This window comes from Parus major, chromosome 7 (assembly GCF_001522545.3).
Source record: "Parus major isolate Abel chromosome 7, Parus_major1.1, whole genome shotgun sequence".
NCBI classification, from domain to species: Eukaryota; Metazoa; Chordata; class Aves; order Passeriformes; family Paridae; genus Parus; species Parus major.
In genome coordinates, this window is record NC_031776.1 from 14,204,004 (window position 1) to 14,217,910 (window position 13,907).

General features: G+C 39.7%; 1 protein-coding gene across 1 annotated transcript in view; it reads right to left on the bottom strand.

The window, feature by feature from the left end:
- UBE2E3 (ubiquitin conjugating enzyme E2 E3) overlaps positions 1-13,883 on the bottom strand; it is a 56,523-nt gene extending 42,640 nt beyond the window's left edge. Inside the window, exons 1-3 of the mRNA XM_015635170.3 lie at positions 13,817-13,883; positions 12,790-12,992; positions 10,592-10,642 (exon numbers count right to left, since the gene is read on the bottom strand). Coding sequence (XP_015490656.1) covers positions 10,592-10,642; positions 12,790-12,983 — 245 coding nt within the window. The 5' untranslated portion in view covers positions 12,984-12,992; positions 13,817-13,883. The remainder of the gene's footprint in view (positions 1-10,591; positions 10,643-12,789; positions 12,993-13,816) is intronic.
- Between the last annotated feature and the right edge of the window lie 24 nt (positions 13,884-13,907).

Consider the following 13,907-nt stretch of genomic DNA (forward strand, 5'->3'; position numbering starts at 1 on the left):
TGCATAAGAACATGTATCACTTGAGCAATGCTTAAAGTGCAGGAGGCTGTGCTGTGTAACTTAGATCACTTAGATTTGCTTCCATGTGAATATAGATTTAGAGTGCTCAATGCAAGTTGATTTCAGTCTCTTAAGACCTCTCTTTGCATTAGCTTTATAGAAATCAAACCAAAACTCATTATTTTCCTTCTAAGTCCAAAGCTCTGAACAGAAATCTGGGTATTTGCATAAGGGTGTTGGTTCTCTGGGCCCTCAGGGTGTCTGTAGAGGGAGATGTTGCTACTTCTGTAATGTCCAACTACAGCCTTTGCCATTGATATTAAGGAATTAGATACTGATATGCCCTAGGTATCTATGGACAAGTTAGGACAGGCACTGATGCAGAATGACAACACAGAGCTCTGTGTCAACTAACCATCCCTGTGCCACTTCACTTGTCCCGTGGATCCTCCAGCCTGGATGAAGTCTTTGATGTTGGGGGAAGGACAAACACCAGCTAAAGCCTTACCAAACCCCAGTGGGGACACAGTAGACAGATCCTCTGTCAGGAAAGGAGTATTTGGGGAGGAATCTGCCCATTGCCTGCTGCAATAGCAGCCCTCACAGCAAGAACTACCATCACCTGAACATATCTCCTATAGCATAGCTATCTATTGAAACACTTTTCCAACCCCCCAAATCCCACTGTTCAAAGCATTTATAGCATAAACACTCTACTCAAATTGCATGCAAAAGTAGCTTTCTGCTGCTAACCTCCCCTTAGAGAAAGGAGAGCACCCATGTTTCCATTTGTCCAATGAAATCTGACCGGCTGACACTCTACAGATTCACTCTGACACATTTTGGTGACTTCCATGTCTATGCTTCAGAGTGAAGTGATAACCTGACTTCGAATCTAAACCCCCTTATTGCAGCTTCAATTTCAGTGAACTGAGCCAGCACTGACTGAGAGCCCTTGGCTTTCTGCAGCACCTGTACTGATAATCCAGGCACAAAGTGGCCTGAGTGCAGGGCACAGCTACCTTTGCTCGAGCTATATTAAACAAGCTCCCAAAAGGCAGGCAGGCTTTGCACTGAATGAGAACCTTCATTTGCTGACTGATGTCCAGCCCTGCCACTGAAGCTACATGAAGGGTATCTGGCAAGGGAGGAACTCACCTCCAAGACAATTCATTGTGAATCCCTGAGGCTGGCCTTTAGCTTTGCCGTCTGTTCTTTGACTTTGCTGGCTGCCTTCCCAGCGCCTGCACCCTTCTGCATGCCTCAGAGAGGAACTACTCAAGTTTATAGCAGCATTAACTCATCAGCTGGAAACCTGCCAGGCTGCTTACATTTTCACTACAATCGTCTTAGCTCTGATTCCAGAGGGTGCCTTGAGACAGGATCCATGGTCACAGACAGCACTACACAATCACTTTCTGATGTGCTTGGATCCAATCTGGGGTGCTGGGCACGATGCATTAGTGCTTGCATAGCTACTGCAAACTGTCTCTGTGTAAGGACAAAAATGTCCCTTGCTTTTGTTTAGCTCCATGTTAGAGATACCGATGTGCCTGTGGAAGAAAGACAGAGAACCCAAGCACAGAGCGTATGAAGTATCAAAAATTAAGATCTACTGCGCTATTTGTTTCTCACAAAGGTGAAACACCTCTGGAGAACTGAGGACATGTGCCTAGTTTATTTCTAGTTGGCAGAAAATGACAACTTCATGCAATTAAAGTAGGATTAGGTAAAAAATTAAAACAAAGCCAAAATCAGGGGGGCAGGGGGACAAAGTGGAATAATAAATCAGCAGAAAAAAAATCGCAAGACATTTGCTTTTTTTGATTGACAACATAAAATCTGTGCACTTCCAGTGACTCTTTTAATAATCGTTGCTGCTGCTTGGAATCACAGCACCTGTTTATCTTCCAGGGTGATTATACTACAAAACCCTGACTAAAATAGTTTTTAAATGAAGCAAAAATCACTTTCCCACAAGCTTTCCTTTAGCATTATAATTTAAATCCAGTAGAAGTGCTAGTCTGGTCAAACTGATCTTCTAAGAGGTCACTCAGTCAATTTCCTACTTGAAGTAGAATCAACTGTACCTAAACTGCTCCCCACAGTGTTTCTTAAAAACCTCTGGCAATGCAGACCCATCACCTTTTGCATGCTGTCTTTATGTCCAGGTACTCCTACATTAATATTAGGTCTTCATTAAGGCAACTGAAGTTGCTTTTCATAACCACCAACTCTGGACTAGCAACAATTGCCTTATTTCCTGTGCAGCAACTTTCTTGTGCAGCAACTTTCTTCTATATCTGAAGATCTATTCCTTTCTTTCCTACTTCCTGCAAAGCACATGATCCCCAAAGTACCTACACCTATTGTGAAGAACTACTCCTCATCCAGACTTTTTCCCCCCCACAGATCTGTCCAGCTGATTATGCCTGCTAAAGCGCTGCACCTTGCAGTTCTCATTATTAAGTTACACAATATTTTTAAGGTCACTTAGGATTCTAGTCCTGTCCTCCAGTGTGCCTACAAGCCTACCATCCCCAGTGTTAACTCCAAATGCAGTATTTATATGCTCTAGGCCAGTATCCTCGTCAATAAGGAAAACATCAATTACAAGGGACTGTCAGATGGTCCTCCACAGATTCTTCCAACCTGAAAGTGACTCACTGCTAACTACAAGTCACATTGGTGTTTCATGAAAAAAAAAATATCTTAACCCTCCTTTGTTTCTGAAAGCGATGCTTACAATAGTAGTTTAATCATTGCCAACTAAACTTGTATCTGAGTTCCTAAAAGGTCTGGCCAGTCTGTTTTACAGTAAGTGCTATAAAATTAACAACTGCTCCAACCACAGTTCTGAACTAGGTAACAGTATAGTGCACTCTCTGCAGAGGGAAAATTAATCCAAATTAATGCAAGCAGGCTAGGACTCATTTATCACCAGCACTTACTGGCTCAAAGTAAGGCATCAATGTAAAGGAACAGCACAGTTCCTGGATAGCTTAATGGTACACGTGCCCCTGTCCGAGATGGCAGCTGGATATCCCTGCTCTTGCCTACCCAGCCCTGAATGCAGAAAATATGCTCAAGGTGTTTTTCATAATCTGTGTATTACCTGTCTCAAAATGTTCCACATCTATGCAAACCCAAGTTACATCAACTCCAGAAAACCTCCACACACCAGTTTTTTAGGAATGAGGTTATTTTACATAAAGGGTTTGATGCAGTTTAGCTGATTCTCTTGTACTTGCACTTTGTTAAATTGAATTTGAAGTAGGTGTACCAAGTCTGTAACAGTAAACAAACTGATACACAGAGACAAGCCAGTCTGAGGGGGAAGTATTCAGTGCTAGGACCTTGCCACAAATACTATTGATCACAAACTAAGTATGACAGGCTGGCAGTGGTGAGCAATGCACAGTTTGAGTGTAAAAAGAAAAAAAAATAAATATACATATTCATGGCATATTTTAGTCAATTTTATCACAGAAGGCCCTGAAGGGCCTTCGTACAGTTATACAAATACAAAAAGCAGATTTGTCCTTAGAGTTCTAAGACCCATTACTTGTCATTTTTCACAATTTTTTGCACAACAATACCTAAAAAATTGTTTAAAAAACTGGTCAGGCTTTTCTATTGTTTCAGATAAAACTTAAGACATAATGAGCATCAGTTCTTTAACACCACTAGCTGAATGAGAAGTGTTTGAACTATTTCTGCAACTTTAAAGTAGGTAGACAATCATTAATTTTATTTTTCTTTTCATTTTGACAGTAGTGCCATTGTAAACTAGTGAAATATCTATATAATCTTTGGACTAAAACAGATTTTAGAGCAGACAGGACAGTACTGTGGACACTGCTCACACAAGTTCCAAACCTGCAAATCTGCAGACATGAAAACTTACTCCCATGAGTAGTTATGTTGATTTGTGTTGCATAACCCTCTCTAAATTATGCCACTGAGAATACTTGCATGAGAAATTCACTGTGTGGGGGCTGAAAAAAACTTTGGTTTATAGCTTGCAGGAGGTCAATACTAGCAGAGGGGAAAAAACCCACAAAACTTGAGGCATTTTAAGTTAGTGGATCTGTCACCTAGTCTCAGCTGAAAAGAAAGTAATTTAAATATTCTCACAATTCAAAACGTTCAGGAGTTACACAATCTTTCACTACTGTATTTTTTAAATGAACATATGTTAAATAACAGTGCACTCTGGCTCTACTTAACACTTAAATGTTTTACTGAAATGCCTTTATAAATTTGCATCATCCCTCTTCCTTAAGGAGTTTCACTCACTAGCAGCAAATAAGGTAAAAGCCACTCCGTAACATAAAGGCTGTTACTACAACTGGACAGAAATACAAAAATAGCAGACTTCTGATTACTGTGCTAAATGACACCACTCTTTCCTACTCTGACCTGGACTATTGCCTTCTGGTTAGAAAAAAGGAAGGAAGAAGTAGAAGGGAAGAAAATGCTTAGGAGAAATAATTCCAGATAAATCAGCAATGGGCAGTACTAAGTAAAATTTCAATATTCATTTGTGAGCTACTTCAAATATGTTTTTAGAGGAGCCATGAACCCTCTCCATTGTATTTTTATAACTGTAAACTTCTGTATAGGAAAGGAAGTGTTAGAAATAATCATGTGGATTGTATTCTTGAAACCATTCTGCAAATTTCAGCTTTCTTTTCAAGTAGAATGCATTTATTGCACTCAGTGATGACAAAGTGCTGGGCAGGGAGAGACAATAAAAAGCATAATGTGCCACAAGATACATTATCAAGTAGAGTTTGGGTGATTTTTTAAAATTTTGCTCATTCAGCTTCAGCACAAGCATTTTGTGGACATACTCTTAACACTTGTGGACATACTCTTAACTCTAGCTCTTACACACCTTAATCAACTGCTCTTCCATTAGGGACCATTTAGTGTTCACAACTGGGTTTTCACTGCAGAGGTGGAAACCAGAAAACCAACAATTTATTTTTTGTCACTGGGATTCAGTATTTAGTACTATGAAGATGTTTTCCCAACAAGAAATTAACAGCATAAACACAAAACTGGGGGACTTACACAGATCTGAAAATTCAACAGCTTGAGTAGAAGAAAAAAAACATACATGTGAAGACAGGCACACACTTATGTATAAAGGCCTGCTATTTGACCGCATGCAATATATTCTTTCTCCTCCTGATTTCATAAAAGTAACTAAATGCCTGGTTTTGACAAAGGGGAGATGGAAACTTGACTACATTTGAGAGACAAAGGAATGGATTGGCTTATTCATATCCTGGTGTGTCTGGCAAAAAGCTTTGTGTGAACAATGCCTGCTATGAGAGGAGAGAGGAAAAACCCAGCAGAGTTCATTTGAATCACCTTTATAAACCATTTAAGCAAACTTGGATGATTTTTTTTCCTTTTTTTTCCCCCCCCCTCCCTGGGAAGCATTACAGAGTAATCACATGAATCTGCTTCACTTTCTGACTGGAGTAGTCACCTCCGTGGCAGAACTGGAGCAAACCACAGCTGTGCAGTAACATCTTCAACAGGCACAACTGTTTGCAGAGTAAACATTTGCCTATAACCTTACTGCAGACAGAGTATGTTAACAAAAGGAATGCTTTTACAAGCTTAGCTGCAGCACCTTCCTCACAAACACAAGGCTGCATTAGCTCAAATCCAGCGCTACCTCTGCACGTGGACGAGCCTGCACCACCAGCACAATTGTTCATTGCTCCTCATTGTTTCAGACAGCTCAACTGAAAGAGCTTAAATTGCTGGTCTGAGGAATACCTTCACAATATTGCTTTAAACACATACTGCAGTGCTCCCACACTGACGGAATAACAAGCACAGTCCAACAGTTACAAACATCTGGACTCAAGGGTCCATAACTGAAGCAGTAATAGTGTTCGCCTGCCAGGGTTTTGCAGGCATTCTTCTTTGTGTCAAACTCCAGACCCTGGCATTGGCAACACTCTGCAGGGTGGAATTAGCCCAAGATGTGGCAGTAATGAAAGGGACAAATGTAGTCCTCAGCAAGCAGAAGAATCCTGTATTAACACAAACCCCTTACATGTCTTGCTTCCATTTGTTCTTAGTCCGCATACTTTGGAGTGTTATTTTAAAATACATAATTTCAAAATAAATTACTCATAAACCATCAACCTATTTGCAAGTCTAGGAGAGGCTACAAACAGCAAAATCATCAACTGCCACCTTTTGTAGTACTACTCAAGAAATCACATTAATATGTATTAGTATACAAGGCTTGAAAATAAATAGGAATCAATATCGTAATCTCTATTAAGGAAAATCTTTCCAACAGACCTATAAGGTCAGGCACTTACTGACTAGAGGATGAGACAGAGCAGGCAGCCTTTGGGGTGATCCAAGCAGCTTTTCCTTAGCCATAAGTCCCATTTCCCAGCAGCTACAAAGAAAGCAAGTTGTTTCTCTGACCAGTGCTCCAAGGCATGTGTTTTGCCTGGCCTTTCCATTTTATTTTTTCTTTTTAACTGCTTGCTTTCAAATATCTGATTTTCAATTTAACAAAAAGAAGATATTAAAGCAAATTTACAGTACAGGATATAAAAGACTTCTATTCTTCTGCTTGCCTGGGAAAGATGCACTGTTTTAACTCACCACTTTTTAAACCACATGAATTAAGCTCTGAGTGGATATACTCAATTTGGTGTTTGCATTCATTTGCTGCAAAGTTTACACTAAAGTGGATTTGTTGTAAAATGGGCTGTAAACTATAAACTAAGCTGACATGAGTGTTATTAAATTGAACTTCAAAAACTTTTCCACAAAGAACAATATTTAATTTAGGAATGGAAATGAGGAACACTAAGCAAAGAAAACTAGGAGTACACATTTTTGTTACTGCAGATCAGCAGGGCAGCCAGGAGCAGCTAAAGGAAGCTGCTATAAATCACAGCACCCCTGGGAACAGCCCCACTTGTGCCAGTCCTAAAATCCAGGAAGTACAATGAGCGTTGGAGACAGCAGCGCCCTGCTCCACCTGAGCCACAGCCTCCAAGTTGGGCAGATCACAACAGCAGCCTCAGACATAACCTTACCTACAGAGCAGTGACCTCTAAGCTAAACAGTTTTATGTTATGAGCTGAAAACAGTTATTCCAGATATGTCAAACCTATTTAAGAGCATCTCTACAGTGCAGATTTACCATGCACTATGTGCAAAACCTTTGCAGCATTTACCTGAGAGTCTGTAACAGTGGGGTTTGGCACACTTCCACACCTTGAAGTATGTATAAGTGCATGGCCATGGTTTGAAACTGAGCTGCCTAGGAGCAATAGGGCCAAGATCTTTTTAGCTTTGCTTTATGCTATTAAAAGCACAAAAGAAATTAAATACAGCACACTGCATCAAGTACCACAGCTTTGAGTTAAGCTAGCAAAAGCAAGAAAAAATTGAATCAGATACCTGTCCTCAGTTTATTTATGTGTCCTAGTGCTATGGTGTATGTTGGACAGTAATTGACTTGTTTCAGGCTTTTCTGTTGAACAGGAGAAAACATGAGTGGAAAGCAGCACTTAATTTTCCTCCAACATCTTTAGTGGCCTAAGACTGAATATAATTTTATTGCTTTTGATGTTTTCTTTATTGAAAATCACACCAAAATCACAGGAAATTTAGTACTACTGTGTGTTACGGAGTAAAGCTATCAGCGTGAAGATATTAAGTTTTATACTTGGTACCTCCGAGAAGCAGCTCGTATTCGCTGCTCACAAACATGACAGCATGATACATGACAACATGATTTTTTCAACAGTTCATTGTCCAATTAACAGAATCAGAAATCAATCTTTACTGTTGAGACAGGCAAGCAAAAAACTACTGTTTAGTCAGTTTCACTGTGCCTGTCATTCTGCTTCCCCAGAGCCTAAAAGAGAAGTTAATGTGCAGCCCAGGCCTGCTCAGCATACCCAGGAACCGGGCTTTCTTGGGGCTCTGGCATTTTTATAAAGCAGATGTTATAGCAATAGATGTGACTGCAGGAAAAACAACTGCTGGGGAAATCTACACCTCTTTTGCATGAGAATCACAGTGCAGCCAGTTGGTGTCATTTTAAAGTAGCTAAATCAGCCTCAAGTCGCTCCCATGGGGTGTTTCTGGGCAGTTGCACGGGCAGGTGAGAAGTGGCAGCAGATATCAGTGTTTAGCATGATATGAGAGAGCTCAACATAATCTTCAGTATTTGTACTGTATCCTGTTAAAGCAACATTTAACGTTTTATATGTGTCATAAATACATTTTTAAAATTGCAAATTTTTCATTACTTATGTAACAGAATGACCAGAAGGACTATCAGCATCCAAGAGCATTAGTTGCCAGTTGTATTCTTGTAAAGCTTGCAACATGTGGATTGCAAATGATAAGGGTGTGCTCTAGAACTGAAGAGAAACAACTGTGCATGCAAAACTGTTTTTGGGAGAACTTAGACACAAGGCTTTTATTTTTAAACACATGAGAATATGCCCAAATTATACAGGCTTTTAAACGTTTTAGGGTTTTTTTACAAATTCTTTTACTGTCACAAGAAATGCAATAAATAGCACTCTGCTGCTTGTTGCATGATGAGCAATACAGAGGTGTCATCAGCCTGCTGTGTTCGTCTGTAGCCTAATCTGTGCTACTACACCCTATAAGAAAGTAAAAGTGCCAACTGCTTCTGCACGTAAAAACCAGCTGCATTTACCTCTTGGTACAAGAAAGGCTCCTTCTAACAAGTCAGTTTCAATGGAACAGTAAATACATTGGGCACTGAAACTCTGTTCAAACTGTTTATCATGGAAACCCTGATCTCCTGTTACAGAAGCTTGTTTCTCTTGTAGATTTTTTTTTTTATTTTGCAAAAGGTAAAAATGCACTCATCATAAAGTTGTTACTGAGTAAATCCACTAAATTCATCTTAAAAATACCTATGGGAACAGAAACATTGACTTCCTCGCTGGTAAAAAATAACATGTTTTCCTACTCTCTGTAGGAAAGAAACTTGAATAATTTTAGACACATTGGGGGGTTTTCATCATTCTCAACAGCATTCCTGGGCATGTGGCTGTACCAGCTCACAAGCAAAATGCTCTGCAATACTCTTGTTCTGAGAGGAACACACTTTCCCAGGGAGCCAAGTATCAGATAGTGCTGCAGAGTGTGAGAGGGGGAAGCTTCTCTTTCCAAAAGCTGTAACTTGCTGTACCCGAAACTGTTACAATTATCTTTTTGGCAACTGTAAGCAAAGAGTCTGAGTTCTATTTCATTTAAATACTTTCTCTTCTACCATGACCCTTCGATGGTTCAAATATAAAGTGCAGAACCAACACAGAACTAGATCCCAGTAATTTATTTAAAGTTATCTAAAGCAGTTATTTAAAACCAAACCCATCTCCCCACAAACACCACCAACAAACCTCAAAAAAATAAACAAACAAAAAGAACCCAAAAAAAGCCGAACAAACAAAATAAAACAAACCCTAAACAAACAGAGCCACTGACCCTGCATGCAAATACATCAGACTGCCACAGGCAATCTACAGCAGAGTCCTTAGGACAAGACGCCTCCACCACAAATTCAATAAAACACTGCTCTGATTTAGCCCCTGTGCTCACGGATTAGTGAGACAGAAGAACAGCTCATATTTTATCAAATTCACAAAACACCCACCAAACTTTTCTAATTATTCAAAAGTCAAACAATTCCAACACAGAATCAGAAAGCATTTCCATCATTTTGTTTGAAACATGTACATGGTTATACAAGTTATTAAGATACCTTCCATTCAGAAATCTTACTGAGATGACTCAAATGAAAGCAGTATTTAAAGCTAGCTTTACTGCAAATCTGAACACTGGCTGCTCACAGCTAATGAGAATTTTTATGTATCCTTTAAACAAAAGTAAAACATGCAAAAGATTTAAAGAAATCAGCTAACTGTGCTACTCTCTAACTTTCCTACAGATCAAGTGCTTCAGTTCCAAAACATCACTTTAAAACTAAATCACTCAGTCTTCCATGCTTAAAATTCCATTTTCTAAAACCTAACAGAAGTCCCTCCCAAGTTGGGGACTTCCTTAAAAATATTCTTTATCGAGTGACTTCAACTTTGACCAACAGAAACATAAATTTAGAGGCAATACATCAGTTAATCTGTTAAACAACATACTAAGAGAAAGCCTATAAAAATCACATACAGTTTTTACTTCCGAATGAAAACATCCCTCTAGAAACTCAGCACACAAAAACCCAGTTCAAACTACATGCAGACATTAAGTTGAAAGCTTCAGCATTATTTTAACATTCATATAATTAATGTTTCACGAAGGCAGTGACCAGCTGTGAACAACAAACTGAATAGATTTTACTGTGTACATCAATCACTAATGACTACACCTCCAACATGCAGACAAAATATCAAACTTAAGTTTCAAACGTTTTGTATGCTTGTATGCAATTTCTGTCTAACAGTCACCCGTCATAAACATTAAGTTTGCCTTTTGTTAAGCTGAGCACATTAATTTCCTACCACCGACCACAATTTAAGAAGCCATTACATACCTGCAGTTAGGAGGAGGATCAAGGGTTATTTCAGCTAGCTCCTTCTGGATTCTGTTGGTGAAATGAGAACAGACACAAAGCATTTGAGATAGTCTATAGAATAAATCAGGGAATTACACTGCCCTCTACCACCATGCAGTTAAATGCAAGATTGGCTTTGCCTTCAGTAATGCTAACATGGCTGCTTCCTCTTTGTTCTCAGAGGCATAACCCAAATCCCACAGCTGAGAAACTTTGCAGCTTTTTTCCTGCTCCACGCTGTATGTAAACAGAACACTTACAGCTTAGTTGGGTAGAAATTTCCCACAACTATTCAGGAAAGTAACTCTTTTTCACATCCGAGCACTTTTTACCAGGGAGATTTTCTTTTCAAGCTAATATGCAAATGAGGCAGGGGGGGGAGCCTGCCCAGGCAGATTTGACAATGACTTTAAACCAGAGCTACAGGACCTGTGACTGAGGCTCAAGTGAACCGTGCTGGCAGCAGACACACTCTTTTCACAAATATTTTACCTACTACTTTGCAGTGTGTTTAAAAAGTGGATTTGCAGATCTGTCAGGCTGTCTCTGTTATTGGAATAATCTCTCTGCATCAACTTTGCTTCTCTCCATACCTTCTGCTGCCTTTCCTCCTGCAACCTTATGCAGTAGCTGTATTTATGTGATAAAAGTGATACAATAACTTGAAATAATTTGTGCATAAATTTACTACAAACATTCACAAAGAGTTAAGATCTGAAAAATGAGTACTGAAAACTTATTGTCAATTTAAATTTGATCAGGTAGATAAGAGGTGCAATTTCAAAATACATGTTAAGCTCCTCTTAAAAATATCAAATAAGACTTCTCTTCACAAACGGACACATAGGAGCAATACTTTGAATTTCATGCAAATAGCAGGTGTTAGAAAATGAGCTAACAGAAACTGCTCTGGATGTCCTTGCACTAATAAATGCAATTATTTTCATAATTCAGCCTACTGAACTATCTGAGATGCATAGATTAGACTTGCAACAATTAAGTGAAATAAAGACAAGATGGGGAAACTCAGTGTCAAAAACCTGTATCTCAGACTTGTCAAATAAAGACAACTAACAGCAAATTACAAGTGCTACATAGTAGTTGCTAAACTTTTTTCTCTTTAGCCAGTCCTACTTCAAAGGGTTTCTTTAACAAGCCTAAAGTCATCAAAGCCACACAGCCATTCTCTGCAACAATTTTAACATATTTCAAAAATAATTTACTAAGTTTAAGTCAAATACAAAATTACTAAAGTGTTCCTAAAAGTCAAAACTCTGATAACACTCATGCTGAATAAGCAAAATTTGAAGCTACTACAGCTACCTTACAACTTTTCTTGCTACAGGATACTTGTAAATGTTTGCAAAGGAAAGCAGCTCCAGGGAAGGACTGGAAAATTATGTTTCTTCTCCAAATACAGCTGAGATTAAAGAATTTAAAGTTGCACACAACTAATCTTGGAGAAAATTACCAGAGTATACATCTTGAGACCCAGACTGCCAAGAAACTTCTATGCAAATGCAAGTGCAACCAATGTAACTAAACAAGGTTTCTGAAGATTAAAGGTAGAGGCTACCTGTAGAACATCACAGTTTAAATCCACAGATCCTAAGGGAGAAAACTCACCTAGGTTTCTCCCAAGAGAACCCATTCCTTCAAGGTGCATAAGGCTTCATCGTCATGAAAATCTCTCATAAGGCCCAGAGAAGCCACTGGGGTTTTATGACTTCTTTAATTAGACAGCATTGCCTGTCATCAGTCTACAGATCATAATAAAATACTCCAGGAGGACTCCACCCTATACTAATCAGGCATGGAAACCTTACTCAGAAAAAAAGTGCCAAAGCTTTCTCACACATTTTTGCAAATACAAAATATACCTAGATATATATAGATATATATAGATATATAGCTCCCTCCCAGTCAGCCTGTAAGTTACCAAGTTCTGTACCAACTCTTCACAAGGCATAGGAAAAGTTTGTGTAGCTGTTACCCCAACAAGACTTGGATTAATTAAAACTCTGCTTAGCAGGCTTATGTACAACCAAAGCTGATAGTTCACTCCCTTCCATACAGCTTTACAAGAACAATCCCACTGCCCTGACAAGTGCAGTGCAAGTACTGTGACTCCATATACTATGCAAAAATACTGCAGGATGTTTCACTCTCCCCTTTACCTTTTTGCACTAGTAGATAGCTTAGCAGTAGTTTTGCTGGATAGTTTGGTGTTCTTCTTCTGCTGGGTGGCAGAGGGTTTTCGTTCTTCTTGCTCTTCAGGTTCAGGTGCAGGCGGATCCCTCTGATCAGCATCTGAACTACCACTGCTGGTACTTGGACTTTCATCGTCTGACCTCTGCCTATCACTGGACATCGTGGGGAACTTTTTGGGGAAGGAAAAGAGGCAGTAAATACACAAGGAAGGACTCTCTCTTGTCATTCCCCAAGTTCCACTGACCTCTGCCTATCACTGGACATCCCACAGAACTTTTTTGGGGAAGAAAAGAGGCAGAGTTCATACAACAGGCAGGACTCTCTCTTGACCTTCCCCAAGTTCCAGAAAACTTTGAATAGGTGACAGGTCGGTTTCAGTGAGAAATTAATCAAAAGATACTTTTTTATCTCATACCCAAGGGCTGGAGTTTGACAGCTACAAAGCAATATTTACACTTCTGAAAATACAGATATTTCCAATTTTTAAACCCACTCGCATTTTTTTCATACTTTAAACAATATGCCAATTGTCGACTTTGTTCTAAGGCATGAGACAGATTTAGCAGGGTACTTAGGCAATGAACATTAATAACTTATGACACACAGTAAATAACAGACCTCACTGAAAATGTTTTTTAAAAAGTCACTAATAACCTGTAAATATTTACATTGGAGCAGACCATTTTATTGGGTCCAAACGCCAGATCCCCCCTCTTCCCCTCTCTCCGACAAAATACACTGCCAGTAACACTTGGGTTGATTTCAGATGGAAATGTACACTTGCTCCGAGCATTTAAAGGGCTGGCACGGGGGGGAACGAGGTTTGGATTTTTGTTGGTCGTAGGGCTTTTTTTAGGAAGGGGAAAAGCCCCGCGATGCATTTAAAGCCACTGGGGTAGCAGCAGCCCCGGTTATTTACATGGCCAGCAGCGAGAACTGCATTTGGCCACCACAGAGCTGCCGGAGGGGGAAGAAGCATAATTCAAACTGCACCTTCTGCACAGCTCTCCCCGCCGCCGCTCCCCGCGCAGCTCCGCCAGGCAGACCGACATTTTTCCGCCGATCGGGAAAGGCGGGGAGCGGG